General features: G+C 47.6%; 1 protein-coding gene across 5 annotated transcripts in view; it reads left to right on the top strand.

Moving 5' to 3' along the window:
- Nucleotides 1-19,646, top strand: part of Atp8a2 (ATPase phospholipid transporting 8A2) — a 528,141-nt gene that overhangs the window by 464,852 nt on the left and 43,643 nt on the right. For all 5 annotated transcript variants that reach the window (XM_087586606.1, XM_087586607.1, XM_087586608.1 and 2 more), the window contains 2 exon segments: nucleotides 12,058-12,146; nucleotides 18,359-18,463. In XM_087586606.1, the coding sequence (XP_087442732.1) occupies nucleotides 12,058-12,146; nucleotides 18,359-18,463 (194 nt within the window).

Below are 19,646 nucleotides of genomic sequence, written 5' to 3'. Positions count from 1 at the left end.
TGGCAAGTCGTGAGCACCCAATAAGGTGGGTCTATGACAGATGACCAATGCACACCAGGGTCTGTCAGACACATGCTGGGTTGTGGCCTGCAATGAGGCCACGAGGAAGGTATATGTATCTCTCTGGAGTAACAGGAGGGTGGCACATCACGAGCCTTCAGATACCGCTGTCAGGAGTATCACTGTCACTGTGAAATGCACTTTCATGATAGAAATAAAGGAACTTGAAGAACAGAATGCAGGCTGGAGAGGTGGCTGGGGATAAAGGCACTTGCCACCAAGAATAACAACCTCATTTTGGTCTTCAGAACACACACAGTATTGGAAGAGAACTGCCCCCGCAGGGGTCCTAATACCTCTATGTGTGCATTATGACACACACACCACGCCCATACACATACATAAATAAGTAAATAAATTAAAAAAAAAAACAGGACATCCTGGTTTAGGTTCTTAACCTTCCATCCTCAACAGTAGAGATTTTCCAGTCCTCATCCGTAATCATAAACTCTTTATCAGCACTCTTCTTCCAGAGAAAACTTTTCACTAAAAAGCAAAGGAGGGAGAAAGGGAGGGAGAGATGGGGGGTTGGAGGAGAGGGAACGGCAGACAGACAGAGAGACACAGAGAGAGAAATACACAGAAGGAATCCCAAGGGGGCTGCAGGCTGCTGCTAAATTTCAGTTGCAGTTGTCAGGGCTTAAGAAAACACTGGAGAGAATGTCTCATTGAGGGGTCCCTGGATTGTTCTGCTCTGGGCAGGCAGCTGAGGGGTGGATGACAGCCAGCTGGCAGGGGCTCACACACCAGGTACCAGAGCCAGCCACTGAGCTCATTTGCTCCAGAGAAGTCATTTTACAGTCAGAGCTGTCTCAAGATTAGCACGCTGCGGGTGTGCAGGCGCTCGGGGAGTGCTGCAGGATTGGAGGCACAAGAAATAGGTGCTTCTTTTCGAAGGGCTAGCCTCAGGGATTCCTGGGTTCTGGGGAGGTGGAATCCATGTCAGTGAACACACGGGGAAGTAAAGACTAGGTAGTCACTTTGGCCCTGTAAGGCAGGCACTGTGCTATCTTGGTTTGAGGGAGAGGAGCCATATCACCAAGAAGCTAACTAACCAGGGTCACTGGTGCTTCTGAGGTCAGAGACATGGTCCCCCCCCACACACACACATGCTGCTGAACCTGGGGACCTGGTTCCCCACTCCCCACTCAGCTCCTGAGACTCACAATACACACCCCCACCACTGCCTCGAGGCACCTTCCTTTCACTGCTAGCGAGAGCCCAGTGGCCTTGTCTTCAAGGGGGCATCTCCTCTTGAGCATCCTACTCCTAGAGCAGAGCTCTGAGGTATTGGATAAGAGCCAGAGCCATAGATACGACCACATGGAAAGAAGAAGAACCTTGATCCACAGCATCCTCCAAGGGAAGACCCTGGGAGAGATTTAAGACCCTTCCACATCCAGCCGAGTTTGTGTTTCTCCTGGCTCATTACCACCAGCCTGCAAACCACCTAAGATTCAAGCTCCTTTCAAATTCTCATACTCATTCCTGGCTTTGAGTCCTACTAGCCTTGAACACGCCACAAGGATGGCTACCTCCAGTAGGGGAAGACAGCAGCACATGTCTAGGAGGCCAGCCATTGATCTCGTGGCACGGATCCTCAAAGGGGCCAGTTATCTTAAGCCCCCAGCGTTAGGTAAAATGGTGGCTGTGATATGAAATTATCTGTTTCCCAAACCTGTAGTTAAGAATGATAGAGGCTTTTCAGTCAGTGGGGTAAAATATCTCATATTAAGGGTTTTTGTGCAAATGAAACATGCCGTAAATCACGTGTTTTCAACTGCCATGTCTTTAGTCATTGCAACTGGAGAAGCAGAGGCTGGGGTTGGCCCTTCTCAAAATCTTTTCTGTCAGGCCACGTACCACAACTCATCTTCAGTACCTGAGCCGTCAGCACTCCAGGCGGGAGCAGAATCTGTCCCCATCGGAGGTGATCAATATCTGTCTTCAGCTTGGCTCCTGTCTGTCAGGAAGCCCAGTGTTCCCAGCTCTGAAATCTATGGAATTTCTGTTCTCAGCCCCAGCTGAGGCTCTGGAATAGTTTGCACTTAGCATTTCCTCCTTCCTGTGCTGGAAATCCAGGAGGCGCCGTCTGCCGGGGGCCGGGGCAGGCGGGGGTGGGGGGAGACATTTTCATGAGCAATTCTATCCCATTTTCTTCCCCTTTTCTTGTTAGTAGTTAACATCCTTCATCAAGGGGCAGCGCCTGCGTGTGTGCTTGGCAGTGTCTTCAGAGATAACTAGTGTCTGGCATGGTGCAACAAGAAGTTTGCCTTAGTTGATTAAAACCAGGCCACTGGTGGACAGCAGCACACATGGGCAGTGCTGATCCTTGGTAGAGAGAGCTCTGAGATCGCTGTTTGTGTCACTGTTCCGGTCCACACTGCTTCCTGTCACCAGTGAGCCAACTCCCCGGGTCCACCCACCTGAGAATCGCAGTGGCTGACATCACACGCCACAGCGGATCAGAATCCTTTGAACCTATTAATCCTCAAACTTGATTCAGGTTAATCTTGACCATCCCTAGGATGTTGAGGGGCTGTGGGTGGGGGAGCTTGTGGTTTTAGTCAGCAATATGAAGAGATCAGGGAGGTCTGATAGCTGGATGGATGCCACGGCGCAAAATCACATTTACCGCCTCACTTAAACCTCAGGCAAGCTCCGCTCTGGTAGGATTGACATTGTCTTCGTTTTTCAGAGGAAGAAACTGGGACACAGCGGTTAGGTAAGAAATAAATGGCAGGTGACTGTTTATCCCCGTTTAGTGTGACTTGAATGTTCATGGTACACACACACCCCGAATTCAGCTACAGAAGTGGTCACTTCTACTGTGATGGGGATAAGAGACAGGACCATGAACAGACAAACCTAGTCATGAAGTGGGTCTCTCTGTTAGCTTGTGCCATCAAAAGAGGGCAGCCAGGGCCTCTCTGGAACTTGTTCTCTGAGCATACATGTGATAGAATTGATGCACACAGGAGGGGGGGGCGGGGGGGGGTTAACCAGCCAGGTGTCTGTTGAGAGCTCAGAGACCTCTGGCCTTAAGATCTACAAGGAGATGAATATTCATTGTTTCGCCACACAGCCTTTGATATTTGTGACAGTAGCCCAAAGGGACTTAGACTGTGCTCTTTAAAACTGTGTAATCCCAGCCCCTCTCAGGAAAACTCAGAGGCTCCCGTCTCCCCCGGAAACACGTGTTGAGTTCTCTGGCCTCTCCTTTGGCAGTGCGTCTGCCCAGGGCTCGATTAGGTACCTCAGCTTTCTGTGGGAGGAGAGGTGGGCAGATCATCGCTGGGGAGTGTGGCTGGTATATAACCCGTGCTGCTCTGTTACTGAGGTGTTTAAGCTTCCACAGAACGGGCAAAAGGAAAGTAATTTCATCTCTTCCAGCTCTGCCAGCCCGGAAGGAGAGAAGCTTCAGCTATGCTCGCCCCAGCCCCAGCCCCAGCCCCAGCCCCAGCCCCAGCCCCAGCCCCAGCCCCAGCCCCAGCCCCAGCCCCAGCCCCAGCCCCAGCCCCTGGACTTTCCAGACACAGTTGGTCAGGAACAGGGTATGTGGGGCTCATCTTTCTCCTCAGGGTTCAGAGGCTACACAGTGTCTGCCCTTTCTCTTCATTAGTGCTTGTTTTCATGTTGGATCTGATATTCCAGAAGACCAGGAGTTTGGACTGGTAGACATCTTGTTTCTTCAAGAATGTGGAAAGCTCGCTGTGTTGAGACAAGGCCTCTCTCCAGTTTTCTCTTAGCAACCTGGACATGAGGATTGTAGGACTTGCCTGTGACTGTAAATTAACACAGGATCCTACACGTGCACAGGGCCCTAGCAAGACACCGCAGGCTTCTGGAAGCCACAGGTATACCCCTGCCAGAGGAGTCACAGGGTGGTGGGGTTGGCAGACAAAGGAGGTGGAGCTGACAGGAGTCCTGTGTCAAGCCTGGTCTGCTGCATCATTCCTGAAGGTAGAGACGCCATGTTTTAAACTGGCCAACACAGTTTTAGCCTTGCCCTGTTTCCACCTGAGAAGAAGAGCCATGCAGGTCAGCAGCTGCTGTTTCTCCACCTTAATTCCCACTGCCACACCCTGTGCCGTACAGTGAGAACCGCTCTGTCTCTCCACATCCAAGCAAATTCAGTATCTGCGTATGCTGATCCCTACCTGCAGATCCACCAACCAGGGGTGTGAAATATCCGGAGAGATAAAAGGAACCTTACTGAATCTGCACAGATTTAGTCTTTCAGTTGTCCTGAAATAATACAGCATGATATCTCTTCCCACAGTGCCTACTTCATATTAAGAGCCAAAGTCACCGAGAGAGGACTTAAAGTCTAAGAAGACATGCGCAGGCTCTATGGAGAACTGCACTGTTGTGTATGTGACAAACTTGAGGGTCCAGGGGTTTGGGTATCCCAGGCATCTCTAAGGATATAAAGGGCTATGAAGGAAGTTACTGGAAACCAAACAAATATAAATCGGACAGGGATTTAGTTAAATCATCCATCCATTCTCTAAAACAAGATCACCAAGAGAAAAATGGAGACTCACATGACCACTTGAAAAGAAAAACCAGTTAAGAATGTACAGGACTTAGGAGTTGATTTAGTAAGAAAATTGCTGTTGGCACCCTGTTTGGTCAGTGTCTTCTCATCCGTTCAGAACAACAGCACCCTGTGTTGTTTGTTGGGATGGGGGTGGGGGGTAGGGAGGTGGGGAGGACCTTGATTGCTTCAGGGTCTTTTTTCCTTTTGCAGTGTTTGTTTGTTTATTTATTTATTTATGTGTTTGCCAGCTTGGTTATTTTCTGGTTTTCTGAGTTGCATTCTTATGCTATTTGCCAGCCCAGCCTGGATCTCTATACGTAGCCCAGGCTGCCCTAAAACTCAAAGCAGGTCTCCTGCCTCAGCCTCTGGAATGCTGGGATTGTTAGTAGTCGTGAACTACCATAACTACTCAGAAAAGATCTGCTTCCCTCTCTCGTGGGTCTTCCTCCTCTTTTATCCCCAGAGGTAGTGACTGTAGAGAGAGTAGTCCCACTCTGTGCATGATGTCATTGTTCCAGGGAGCCACTGAAGTGACTAGATACCAGCCACCATGAGGATAAGGAGCAGCTGGAGAGAGCTCACTGCTGGGATCGTGCAGTCCTTGGTGGCCCACTGGAGTTTCTGTGAGGTGAATCACAGGCTTCCTGAGTGACAGAGCAATCCCAATCCGAGGTGTTTACCTGAAAGGAATGGAAACATGTCCATAAAACAAGACTGTGCAGAGGCCTACACAGCCGCCTTATTCTTAACAACAGGCCCAAGCTGGAAACAACCCAGATGTCCATCAACAGGAGAGTGAAGAAACAGAATTCAGTACACTCACACTGTGATTACTGGAGAGGAGAGTGGAGGGGAGAAGAGAGAGAGAGAGAGAGAGAGAGAGAGAGAGAGAGAGAGAGAGAGAGAGAGAGAGAGAGAGAGAGAAAGAATGTGTATGTGTATGTGTCTACACTGCAACATGTCTCAGTCTCAAAGACCTTAATGTTGAGTGAAGAGAGCCAGATCAAGCAAATTCATACTCTTTTGTGCCATGTAGAATTATTTCGAATTCTAGACTCAGCCAGACCACTAAAATGCCAGACATCAGGACAGCCATTGTTTTGTGGAACAGAAATTGGCTGGAAAAGTCAGACACAGGAGGGCCCTCTGGGGTAATGGAAGTGTCTTATAGCTTGGTGTGAGCAGCCGTTACTCCTATGTAGACAATAGGCAAGATTCTGTGGGTTTAACATTTGTGCAGTTTAGTGTGTTTCAGTTCTAAGAAGGCACAACCTTGTCTCCTGATGGGGACAGAGGAGGAACTGCTGTTTAGAAACCCTTAGTAACTGTCTTCCTGAACTACTAACTGGGATTCAACTAGGTTTACTGATAAATTCACTGGTGCTCTGGTGACCAAAGTATAGCAAATCAGCAACCAACGGTAACAAAGTTTGCTGTCAGAAGGAAGTCTACTACCCAGTGTGGTGGCCCATGCCTTTGATTCTAGAACTGAGGAGGCAGAGGTAGGCTGATCTCTGTGAGTTCAAGGCCAGCCTGATCTATACCAAGTTCCAGGCCAGCTAGAGCTGCACATAGAAACTCCGGCCCCAAAGAACAAAACCAAACAAACCAAAACAAATGGAAAAATAATCTATTCCGTGTAGAGGAAGAAATAATCTATTACGTTTGCTGTACTAAGGCACCCAGGGACTTGGGGGTCTTAGATCAGCTGTATCCCCGGCCAGATGTCTCTCATGACATTGTGGCATTTGTAGGCATGATAGAGATGGTGGCCTAATCTCTTCCACTCTCAGGTGTGGATGACAAGGAGGCTGAGCTGGCAGATTTTCTTGCTGGCAGCTATGGGCTCAAGTCTCCATTGTTCAGAGAGACCAGCCGTGTCAGTGGACTGACTCTTCCTGGATGTCAGGTGTGCGTGGGAGTGAGCTTCTGAGTTATCACAAGAAACAGGATGCTCCGGGGCCATTCCCTTGCGTCACACAGGGCTTCTGAGTGAGTACTTTATAGGTGTCTCTCCAGAAGACTGCAAGGCATTGCACCAAGACGTTGTCTTCCTTTGTCCTAAATCTAAGCATAACACTGTGCTGAGGTAGTCGCTTTGTGTGGGGAGAGTAGACACCACCGAGGACAGAGGAAGAGCAGTGTTCAGCACGGATTGGTTTCTTCCATCCTGCCCTGTGGCCTGTCAGTGTGTGCTTCCCGGTTCTCCTTTCTGTACAAGTTAAGGCTGCTACCTGAGTGAGCCAAGACTGCGGTGCCAGTCATGTGTGCATAACGCACCTACCTGTCAGTCAGGCCTCCTGGGGGCTACCCAGCTCCTACGGTGTCCCCTCCTGTACCACCTCCCTGGGCAGACAGAGCTGTCACCATCTTGCATAGAACAGCTCACCATGAAGTAGTCACACGCAATTCCAGCACTCAGAAGACTGAGGCATGAGAATGAGACAGAGGTTGAAGGCCAGGCTGGGCTAAGGAGTAATACCCTGTTTCAAAAAGCAGAAACCAACAGTAAGATCAGCTCTCATTAGAAAGGGAAGAGAATGTGCTTAACCCTTCACATGCACATGAACAGAAATCAGAGCTTTGGAGAGACCTCAAAACAGACCTCAAAAACAGAACTGAAGCTCTTTTAGCCTTTGCCTTGAAAATAACTTTTCAGGAATAGGGTAAGAAAGGGATGGGGGGGTTCCATAGACCACATCCGAAGACTATTAATGGGCCACATTCTAATCTGTCCTTGTGTTGTTAAGCAAAATGGAGATTTTCTTCCCTTCCGTGTCTCTGTTTTTATTAGTTCCCACACCCTTCAAAATTTCTTTTACTTAAAATGTGAAGCTGGTGCCTAGAGTTTCTGGTGGGAGCAGAAGCTAAGCTCCTGAGGCAAACTCTGTTTGCTTGGAACCTGGGACTCCACTTCTCTGTGGATATGGGATAAGGTGGGAGAATGGAGGGGTGGTCTTCTTGCAGTTAGGACAGGGAGTGGGGTTCCAGGGCAGGATCACCTCAGTTGGGTGTCATTGGGGTGACTCCTTTCTGGCAACAGGTACTTGAGAGAACTACAATGCTGTCTTCTGTAGAGAGGGTCTGTGGAGGACTGAATGCAGTGCTTTTGGGGAGTCTTACTGCACAGCGCCACACACAGGCCTTAGTCCCCTTTCCTACAGGTAAACTTCCCCACACTTGCCACATCTTTCCAACTTTCCTGAGACACACTTTTGTCAGTTACATGAGCTTTAAGAACCAACAATGGTAGTGCTGAAAATCTACTTGAAGCCACTGTTCATCTGGGAGGAGGCTTCAGGTTTCTGAGGAGGGAACCCAAGTTCACGTTCCTCTTTTCCCTCAGCACCTATGGACTGTCCTTAAGTTTCTGGCTCTGTCTGAAGCACAGCATCACTGTTGTGGGATGACCGGATTCTTTAGTAAGGGTAGCAGATGTTTCTGTGCGTGACCTGCACAGTAGAGCTGGACCCAGGCCCTTCAGGGACCAATCGCCAGCCTAGGCATTCGTGGTGACAGTGAAGCCTTGGGCTTTGAAGACTGTGAGTCAGAGAAGCCAATTCAGCCCCTGCCTCAGCTGCCTGTAGTGTGATTTAAATATTTTGTGGTTAATAACCAATGCTGGAAATTAATACAGCAGTTGCCCTTTAACCAGCTATTACCCAAATAAAAGAATAATAAAAATATTAGAATTAGAATAAGCGTTAAACACTGGAGCTGGGCAGACATCACCCTCTAAGCTATTTTGTCTGCATTCATGCCTTGAACCCCAGTATATCGCTCCCCATATGCTTAGCTTGTGCTGTCCCTGCTTCATCAGGCCAGCCCCTCGTGACCACATGTACATGGTCCATACTACCCCATGGCGACTTCCCTCTTCCCCTGCCCTCCTTCCTCTCTCCTCAGTTCCCTACCTGAGACCTCAAGCCTGAGAACCATAGCTCTGCCTATCTTTCCTCTGCCCAACTCCAGGCTGTTAGCAGCTTTCACTAACCAATCAGGGATAATCAGGAGGCAAGGTTTACACAACAAAGGCCATTGTTCCTGTGTTCTTGAGACACCCGGCCTTGGGATGCAGAATTTAGCATTCAAATACACAGCAACAGACCAAACCCCAACAGTTGCCAGGTTTAGAGTGGATGTTGACCTTGCTGTCATTTAAATAATTCATGTTTTCTGTAGAAAAAAAGGAAGCAGAGATTGACAAAAAAAAAAAAAAAAAAAAAGATTCAACTCCCTGTTGCTGCCACCCAGACATATGTTTGATGTGTCATTCCATGTGTTTTCCCCAATCACGTAAGCAGCTGCACGTGTGAAGGGAAAGAACCTGTCCAGGCCAGCAGAGTATGAGCCACTCCATTGACTTTGCACTCTGGAAAGTTGTTGTTTGTCTGTCTGGTTGGTTGGTTTTGTTTTCTTTTTGAGGTAGGGTCTTACTATATAACCCTTCCTGGTTTGCAACTCACTCTAGACCTGGCTGGCTTTGAACTCACAGAGATCAAGCTGCCTCTGCTCCTGAGTGCTAGGATTAAAGGTGTGGGTTAGCATACCTGGCCTGAAGAGTTTATTAAAAGGGGAACATACAGGACTAAAACAGGATGTTACGCGTCGGCAGAGGCTCGAAGTTTGTACCTAATACACAAAGATCCAGTCACCTGTAATTTGGAAACTACAAAAATCTAGTACTTGCTCAGTTCCACAAGGCTAGTTGTTTCCTCTGGTCTTCTGTATAAGCTGGAATCTTTGTGCTGACAAGTAAGTGCAGGCAGGCAAAGAGTGAGTCTTCCTTCTTCCAATGTCCTTATGCAGGCCTCCAGCAGAAGGTGTGGCCTGGATTAAAGTGCACTACCACAACTGGATCTGGAATTTGTCTTGTCACAAGCTGGACTTGAACTCACAGATCTGTTTGCCTCAGTCTCCTGATATTAACTACCGTGTCTGGGCCTGAACTTTTCATGGCCACTATGCCTCAAGGTCTCCATCCAGGTCAGAAACCCGTGTCTTCCAGCCTCAAGATCTGGGTCACTGGTGTGCCCTCCATTTCTGGATTGTAGTTCATTCCAGATGTAGTTAAGTTGACAACCAGGAATAGGCATCACAGTGACTAATTGTCATAGTCCTCTCAGAGGGGTGTCATGGCTACCTGTTCCAGATCAGGTAGCTTGGCAGGGAGCTGGCTCCCTGCCTGCCATTCTCAATTTTGAGATTCCCCAGGGTTTGAGCCTGCTCAACCTTACAAGTTGTCCTGTCTGGTGGCATAATCCACTTGCTCCACAATCCTAGTTGCTGGGTCTGGTCCCCAAGTAGAAACAGGAATAGCAGAGAGAAGCCTCATCAATACCTACTGACCCTTATGTGTATGGTTACTCTGCTCCCAGATGCAGTCTTTGGAGGTGCTGTTTCTTGAGCTTCTGGAGAGAATGCCTTGGGCTTAGTCACAAGGCTTGGGCCAGTTGCACTGCCTTCTCCACAGCCCCCATGACAGGATCCTCGGAGGGGTCTTGAGACCCATCTGGCTAACTAGCAATGCAATTAGACATCTCCGTGTCCATACAGCAAGTATATGTTTCTTTCATTGCAGACTGTAATGTATTTCAGGAAGCCATTACCTTCCCTCTAATGGCTATGCATGTATAATGCTCTCACAAAGACTCATGACTTCCTTCTTCACACTCTCCTTTCTTGGGATGAATTCCAGGAGGGGTAATGATAAGAAAACATACTCCCATATTTTACTAGGTTTAAATGTCTCTTTGAAAAGTTGATACTCTCAATTTTGGGAAAAGGCAGGAGCCAAGCTGTGCTGCCCCTGCCCCAAACTTCACCATGGGTCAATATAATTGTCATAAAGGACAGGAGTCCCAAGCAGAGCCATAGGATTGAAGCTCAGAGGCAGAAACTGTTATCAGATGTGCACTTGGTCAGGTAGACTGTGTAGGTGCTCCTGACTAGGGACACCATGAGATTGCTCTGATAGGTGACCTGCGGGTAGAGAGGGCAGTGATGCAGCCTGAGTCGATGCTATGATGCCAGGCTGGGGCCAACGCGCATCCAAGGGACAGGAGTTGCTCTGGGATCACCCTGACCCTGCATTCCCTGTGCAGGGGTGAGATGACAGTCCCAGCCTGCCTGTTCTCCTTCCCCCTGCAAACATCACCCCATGATCTTTACCCCTGAGACTCTCTCCTCTGTGGGCTTCACCCCACTGTATACACTGAGTTCTAGCAAAAATGTCAATGAGGTGGAAAGAAAGCCATTCTTCAGAGCAGAAGGACCAGCCGTTCTTCAACTCTGCTTCCTTGGTCTGACATCTGCCCCTTGAAACTGCCTTGCCCAGTTGCCAGCAACTCCATGCTCCTCACCTCTGTTTACTCAAAACCTAACTGTAATGTACCCGGACTCTCCAGTCCCTGCCATTTCTGTTAAGCACAAGCTGTTCCTGCCCTCTGCTCTTGTCCCAAATGTCTCGCTTTATTGGTAGTTGGCTGTAGTTCTCTGCCTTGCAGTCTCTGTGCTGCCAACCAAAACCGTCCCTGGTTTAGCCTTTGGGGAACAAGGAAATACTCCGAAAGCTGTGCTCTGTGCCCTCTGTCCCTATCACGTACCTCTTTTCCTCTCTACCTGTCTTTTGGCTTGAGGTGTTTGGTTTGGTTTCTTGTGTCTCTGCTCCTGTTGCTCGTTGGGGGAGGGGATCTTGGCACAGCATCTCACATAACCAGGCTGGCCCTTGAAGGGATTCTCTTGTCTCCATCTCTAGCTCACTGTGCCTTCTTGCTCTTGTCTTCTCAAGCCTAGCATGGCGGGTGGTGTGCACCTGTAATCCTCACCTGGCCTGGGAACGACAGGTTAAAACGGTAGGATCAAGAGTTTAAAGATGGCCTGGGTTACCCATCTCAAAAAGTAGGAGACAGAAAACTGGCAAAAATACACATCAAACCTAACAAATGAACCCTCCCCTAATTGCCGTGCATACCCATAATGGACGCCAAGTGATTCTAGTTCCCTGAAGCCAGGGTCTTGGCCATGGACATCTTGTGCTTCCAAATGGACAGAACCACTGACTTTTGTGCCAATCAGCTCTGGGATTCTGAGCCCATGAAGGGTAGTAAAGTACAGAGACCCACGCTGTAAAATGAGTAAAGGGAGCCTGAGAGGGCAGTTTATTCCACAGTAGGATGTCTCTAACATCTCTCCCTGGGGGCAGGAAGAATTAGAACAGCATTTTGCTCAAGAGGGAGCTGGAAGTCCCAACACAGGGACAATGACTTACACTGAGAGAAAGGAGGTGAGAGGCAGCAGAGCCACACAGGAGCTGGTCCAGCTGTCCCTGGCTCCTCTGGATGGAGTTAATAATTCCCCTTGCTCCCATATTGCAGGATACTCTACATTGCTTTAAGCACATCCCACTGTTTGAAGGCAATGCTGTAACAGGCTGTGACTTGTGTTTCTTGCAGGCAACTATGGTCCTGAGTTCTGCCCACTTCTGGTTGGGTTTGCTCCTGGTTCCCACTGCGTGTTTGATCGAGGATGTGGCGTGGAGAGCGTAAGTGTAAAGTGAAGCCTGACCTTCAACCTTGCCCCTCTGTCCTTGCAGCTGTCTCTCACATGAGGGGTATGAGGATTCAGAAAAAACAGGACTCTGACCCTCAACAAAGGAAGTTTTGTTTTGTTTTATTTTAAGCTCATGCTTCATTTTGATAGGATATACATTTGACAGGAAAAAGAATACTAAGCAGAAGTCACATGACATTTGATAGGGGTGTTGTCTTCTGTGTGGTTGCAAGGCCATTTCCAAACACAAATGTGTTTCATCACGTTTAGGAAACACGACCTGAGACTCCTTTCACATCTTAAGGCTGATGCTAAAGCAATCACAAATGGTGCCTGGCTTGAAACTCCATGTGTAGAGGGAAATCATAAGCGTGTACCTCACTTCCCCGACAAAGCTGAAGGAACCTTCATTCTTCTAACCAACTCACTCACAGTGGGAATCCTGCCAATCAAATTCTTCCCGAGAATTTATAAGTCTGTAAGAAAACCGCATCACAAATACAAAATTATGATGAAGGTTAAATAGAAATTAATTCAAACTCGCTTTCCGCCTCTACATTTTAAATGACATCGTTCCTAAAGTGTAAAGGAAGCGGTGGTGTCTCAGGAGAATATTAACCTTGAATTTCATTCAGGAGCAGATGAGAGATTGCCCCAGTGCCGGTATTGGTTTAAGTTCGAATGGATCCAGTTCCTCCTAAAAACGTGGCCACGGTCCCTGAAAATTGAGACTTCTAGCTTGGGCAAACCACAATTATTTCAGGGCCCTGAGGAAGTGAAGTGAGATTGTTAACCCAAGCCTTCCAGGAAGACATCAGCCCTTATTTTTATCTACTTATTGCTCCTACACTCGACAGGGATTATTCTTGCCTGACGGGAATATCTTTTGAAAAAGTCTTCATTTGGGCACAGTCTTGACAACTGATGCAGAGAGAGGGGAGCGATGATTTCCCTAGAATGTTTTTGTTTTTCTTCGGCTGAATTTTCAACTAAAAACCAAATGATTTTAACTCCTTAAATGCCTTGACTAACCACTGCTTCTGTTTTGTTTGCTATAACTATGTTCTGTAAATGGCACATTCGGAACTTTCGGAATGATTATATTTAGCCCGGAAAGGTTATTTCCTTAACCTAATAGATGCGCTGTGAGAAAATGTCCATTCTGTTATTTCCTTTGTGAGCCAGTAGGCCCAATTTTGGTATAGTGTGTTTACTCCCTAGCTGAATTGTTGCAGCTCTGCTAATAAGTTAGTTTTAGGGACACAGTTCTTGGCTTGGCTGAGAGTCTGATGGGAAGTAGTTACAGGTTCACAAATTTGTCCCTATCTTAATTCGGCTATCTTAAATTAATGTCATGAAAACAGAGTTTTATTACGGCTCCTTCTGCCAAGTGGGTCTTTAGCAAAAGTATCTTTGTTCCATCTCAAAGAGAATGTTTATAGATTGAAAGGGCTCTGCCTCCTCCTGTGTTTTCAGAACCCCTTCCAACAAATCCTGTCACCGTGAAGCAAATTATCTCCTCCCTCTAACAAGACTTGTCTGGGTTCTGTTTGTAAGACCCAGGCTATAAAATTAGCACCATTTACATATTAACGAAGATAAATCAGACGGTACTGCTTCCAACTCCAACATATGGAAAGAGTGAAACTCACTTCCTCTCCCAGGAGCTTGCCAACTGGGCTCCCGCCGGAACCAGAGCCCCTCCGAGAGTTGAGGAGCCAGCAGTGAAAGCTGTGCTTGCCTGTTGTATTGTTGAGGTCCCGGAAGCTGCTGCCTGACAGGGGCGACACAGCTTCTCTTAGAAGTGGCATCCCATCACCTGGCCCTACTGACTTACATTACCATTTCCTGAATGCATTTTGCTCTTGACTTACTGGGAGAGGCTAGAAGAACAGTGTATTAAACCAGCTGACGTTTGGGGGTGTCCAAAGCATTGCCCATTTGCAATATCCGCTTGATGCCATGAAGAATAAGAGTTTGATGAATGTACGTGGGCATTGTCCCACTGAGCATGGGGCCCATATTCTGTGTAATATTATACTCCAAGCTAGAAATATTTGCCAAGGCAAGTAAATTAGTGGCTCATCCAAGGAGAGGAAGCATGAGGTAGACGGGCTATCCTGGCAAAGGCACAGGATTCACCTGAACTGCAGTTATGCAAAGTTTTAGAAAATGTTCTCCACACCACCACCCCCCTGCCACACACACACACATACACACACACACACACACACACACACACACCATGCTCTACATGAGTAGTTCGCAACCTGTGCATGTGGGGGAGGTGACACCTTTCAGGAGGTCACATGTCAGATATCCTGCTTATAAGATATTTATATTATAATTCATACCAGTGGCAAAATTATAGTTATGAGATAATGATGACAATAATTTTATGTTTGGGGGTCACCACCACATAAAGGAACCACATGAAAGGGTCAGGGCATTAGGAAAGTTGAGAACCGCTCTACCTCCTCCTTTTGTTCTTTCTGCAGTTCTAGTAGCAAATCTTCTCTCACTGAGCTACACCGTAGCCCTTGTTCTTTTCTTTTCTTTTTTTTTTTTAAGATAAGATCTTTCTGCATAGCCTAGGCTGGCATTGATATTGAGATTCTCCTGCTTCTGCTTTATGAATGCAGAGGTCCTGCACTCATAGGCACTGCCACCCTAGGGGGTTGTCCGGTCTTTGAAAACTTCCACACAGAGCAGGCCTTGACTTCCGAGTGGACATCTAGGCACACCTAAGACAGGGAGTGCCTCTTTCTAGGCTTGCCTCCTTGCCCCACCCTTGACTTCCATCCCAGGACTGAGCTGTTAATAGTAAAAAGAGAGAAACCGAGTGAGGTAATTCACTTTCCCACAAAGTTTGTCAGCTTTCTGGGTGAAGACCCATTTTTAGACTATCTCAACTCAGATTGTGGAGCACCATCAAAAGCCTCAAAAGTTATGAGATGAGGGCTCAAATGGCCCTATCGTTTATTAACATAATTGGTTATATGTGCTCTCTGGCTAATGAGAAGCCTTGTTAGAAGCATGGAGTGTAAATTGCCCAGAACTATTTTAATATCCATTAGCCTACACTCTCCCAAAACGGTCAGTGTGCTCAAGTAAGCTGCCAGGTATCGCTCTGCCTCCAGAAGTTGGTTACTGTCACTCTCCATAAATGATACAAAACTCAAGGCCACCAAGCACAGAGGAACATGCTTCCTTTTATCAGACTGCCCTGTCTCTTACCAGGCATCACACAATACACTCTGCAGTTCCAATGTTCATTTCATTATAATTCCAGAGAGGGAATTAAATTGCAATAAAGGTAATTTATGTGTACAAGTGGGCCTTGGATTGCCTTTTGTTTTTTTTTGTTTTTTTTTTTTTTTTTAACATTCTAACCAAACCAGTTTCTCCCGAAGCACACTGTGTTTTTATTTTCATCCACACCAGAATTCGATGTTTCCACTTAACTTGCTGCCCTTGTGTGTCGGAAAATAAGTTTTTAGAAACAAAAGGATGAAAAGTTCATGCTGTTTCTTTTTAAAGCGCCTAAGGGGACACGAAAGCAAAGGAGGCCTGAGACCAGGGGGAGGTGGATGAGAGAAGGTAGTGGGGGTGCTGAAAATTATATATATGTATATATATATATGTATATACACACACACGCACATTTATATGGATGTGTGAACATCTCACATTGAAACCCACTGCTTTGTACACCTAATGTTCCTAAGTAACCTAGATCCATCCTTACCCGTGTCAGAGAGCTCACGGTAACTCACCTGTCAGTCACCAGATGCCCCCACTCTGTCCCTTCTGTAGTCACCTGCTGTCTTGAGTGGGGTGGGATGAAGGAAGTCAGACCACCGGAGACAAGACACAGATAATCCGACTTCAGAGTTATGACTCAAACCTTAGCCCTCAGTGAGACCTGACTACCCACAGTGTAAATGCTCCTAGGCTTTCCTTGATAACCAGTCAGAGTGAAATCACTGAACACATGTGCTACAAGGAGATTTAAGATCCCCTTTCTACGTCAGCCCTTTGTAGATCGTGGTTCTCAAGAAAATGGCTTTAAATTGCAGCTTTAAATTTCAATTTGCATGCAGAAGGAGTCCAGGCCTCCCAGCCTCACAACTCAGGGCTTTCAACAGTGGCCGGTTCCCAGGCTCGCTTACAGAAACCAGCCTGACGTAGCTGCATCTTCAGAGAAAACAGTTTCTGGTTCGTGGAAGTGAGCAAGCCATAGCCCTCCTGAGGCCAGTGTAACTGCATCTTGGTTGGTTTTCTGCTCTAGGATTCGGATTCCATTGCCTATTTCCACTCCATGTCTATTCTCGCTATCTCACACCCAGCAGACTTCGTCTTTCCTGGCCCAGAAGACAGCAATAGGGCTAAGAGAGGTTGTCAGTCCTGTGCACAGGAGGAGGAAGATGGATCAGGGACTATCCGGGCACTGTGGGGAAGCATGCAAAGTGACTTTGAGCAGGATGAGGCACACCACTTCGTTTACCATCAACACAGCCCATAAGCTTGCATGGGACCAGGAACATTCAGCAGTATCAGACAGTGACATTCTAGTGTCCTTCCTCTCTCCCTCAAAATGTTGGCCATTTTTTCATTTACTGTTTAACTTAAAATTCCACAGTCCCCGCTTTGAACTTGGTATTTTATCAATACAGAGCCTCAGAACTCCCTTTGAAGTAATTAAGGTATTATTATGTGCTAAAGCACGTGTGGCTTGGGCTTGTTTACTCTGTGGGGAAGGATGGCAGGCACATCTCCTGCATCTTCCTGCTCGTACTCCATTACAGATTAAGGGGGAGTGCCGGGTGACCCCGCTCTATCTGAGTGGGGCCCCTGTCCTCATGGGTGGAGGGCTTCTGGGAGGAGCGAACCCCCATCTCCAAACTGTGCGGGGTCTCTGTAGTCAACTTCTCAGCAGTCCCACTCAGTGCCTGCTCCTAGTGAGTCTGCAGCTTGGTCCACCACTACGAAGCCCTTGCAAAGCCGGTCATGAGGGTCATGAGGACAGCCAGCACCGCTCGCTTGCTCTTGCTTCTCATGCTTCTCCTCCCTGCAGGACTCCTCTCCCTTCACCTTGCCTACTTTTAACTCTCCGTTGTTGCCTACAGTTTCTTCGCCTCTGCATTTCCAATCCGAGGATCAAGTTTAGCTTCATGTACTTTAGTTTCAGATATTAAAAAACATTAGTGCATAGACACAAGATGTATTTAATGAGGAAATAGAATATACTGAGGGGGAGTTAATTATTAAGCTGGGTGTGGTGGAAGGGTAATTCAGTAGCACAGCATTTGTCTAGCATGTACTATATGTCTGGGCCCAGTCCCCAACATAGCAAAAACAAAAAAAGATAAAATGTCCTGAAACCAGAAAAGAAGCTCTTTAGGACATACTGCTGCCTCTGGGAACAACAGTGTGGTTTTTAGTTACAACAAATTGCATATAGCTGTGGGGTACAGCACAGGAGTTGAATACATGACAGGCCATGGCTTAGCTTCAATTTCAGAGGAACCCAAGATTGGCAGATTATTTGGCCATTGCGAGGGATTTAGTGTAGCCAGGAAAAGGGGAGCGGGTAATTCCTCCACTCTCCAAGAGGAACCAAGCATCCCGGCCAGGTTCCCTCTGTGGCAGGGAACCAGCACTGGATTTCCTGAGTGAGTCATAGCCAGAGGAGGATGGGCAAGCTGTACCAAACATACGTTCACTCCAAACCTCAGTCTGAGGTTTCGTTCGCCCTGGGAACATGAACTCTGCTATCCTAAACCCCATCTCTGCTGAGGCAGTGGCTCTTTTCACAGCAAGCAGGGAGACAAGAACTGCTAACCGCAGCCAACAAGGAACCAGCCCCCGTGCAAAGGGAACAGTTTCAAAATTGTCATGTGCTTCATTCATATCCTGCCGTGAGAGCGCTCCAGAATAACTTCTTGATCTTTGGGGCTCCTGTTGTCCTTGGTCAAAAATGCCTGTTTCCCAAGGTTGTGTGTGTATGTGGGGGGTTACCTGCAGTTCACAGTAAAGGTCTCATCTCTGGTGCTCAGGATGCTTTGGGTTGGGGAGGCGAAGCTCCTGAGACATTCTCAGCTTGTCCAGAGGGCACCTGGGTGTGGTGAGAATAATTGCCAGTCTTCGAAACTGTGTCACAGCCACTTACCATCTCCCCTCTGTCTGTTCCTCCTCCTCTAGGGCCAAACACACCTGCAAAAAGACACTGCTGGAGGAGGTTCAGGAGCTGGAGACCAAGTCCCGAGTGATGGGCAAAGCGATGCTCCGAGACAGCAATGGGAAGAGGTGGGCTGCCCCCGGCGTGCCGTCCTGTCCCCTTCTGTCTCACATTTCCCCTCCTTGGCTAGTTTTCAAGGGGAGCGTGGTAGGCTCGGTTTCAGGCATTCTGATTACATGCTAAGAATGCGGTCCTGGTGAGCTTCAAATTGCATCTTCTCAGCCGCCCTGAGAATCTGAGTTTCTGGGTCACTGGGCCTGTCCCCAGGTAATAGTAGTGGTTTTGTTGGGGCTGGGATGTGGATAAAACAGTCTTGTGAGTAACCGGCAGCAGAGCAGTGTTTTCTTAAAGGGAAGGAGTAGAGATTTAAAGTTGGGCCTTTTGGATTCAGGCCCAACCATGTTACTCAAAGCTGAGCGTGTAAACGAGTAGATGGCTAGCAAGGGAGAGCTTCTTCTGTCTGTGGAAGTTTCATTACAGTGCATCTCAGCAGCCCTGAGGGGGTCCCCCTCTATCTATATTTTATATGTATGCATGTTTTTGCCTGCATGTAATGTATGTCTGTGTACCACACGTGTGCAGTACCCACACAGTCCAAAAAAAAAGGGGGGTCAGATCTCCTAGCTCTGGAGTTACAGATGGTTGTGAGTTACTGTCTGGGCACTGGGAATTGAACCAGAGTCCCCTGGAAGAGCAGCCAGCTCTTAGTTGCTGAGCCGTCTCTTCAGCCCCTTGAGGGGGGGTAGTTTTGATGAATTACCTTGACTTGGTAGATCTGAGGAAGGTTGAGGACACTCCTGGTGCAGTAACTGCTGCTTCGCCTCCTTTGTCACCAAGCACATAGCTGCTCTGCCCTACACCCCACAGGTGACCGGGAGGTGTGTGCCTTCCCTCCCCTGAGTTCATCTAATCAGGGTCAATTTATCAAAAATCTATATGTTACAAAAGGCGATGTCTCCCAGCCGAGGATCATCTACAGTGTAGACAGACCTCTGTGTCTACACCAGATGTCTGTGTGGAACATCTAGAAAAATCTGAGCACTCTTTTCCTTAAAAGGAGGGAAGGTCTGTATCTAATGTTTAATGAAACAAAGACCTACATGTAGGGTACTTCTAGAAGTTTCTACGTTGTTGTATATTGTATTCGTCTGAACTATCTTTCACAGCAATGGAATCAAAGATACTTGGTTTTTAAGGAAGGAGATTTTGGGCTGGGATTGAATCTCAGTCCATAAAGTCCTTAGAGGGCAA

Source organism: Rattus norvegicus, chromosome 15 (assembly GCF_021556685.1).
Source record: "Rattus norvegicus strain SHRSP/BbbUtx chromosome 15, alternate assembly SHRSP_T2T, whole genome shotgun sequence".
NCBI lineage: Eukaryota > Metazoa > Chordata > Mammalia > Rodentia > Muridae > Rattus > Rattus norvegicus.
Note: the sequence above shows the minus strand (reverse complement) of the source record. Positions and strands in the feature narration are given on the sequence as shown.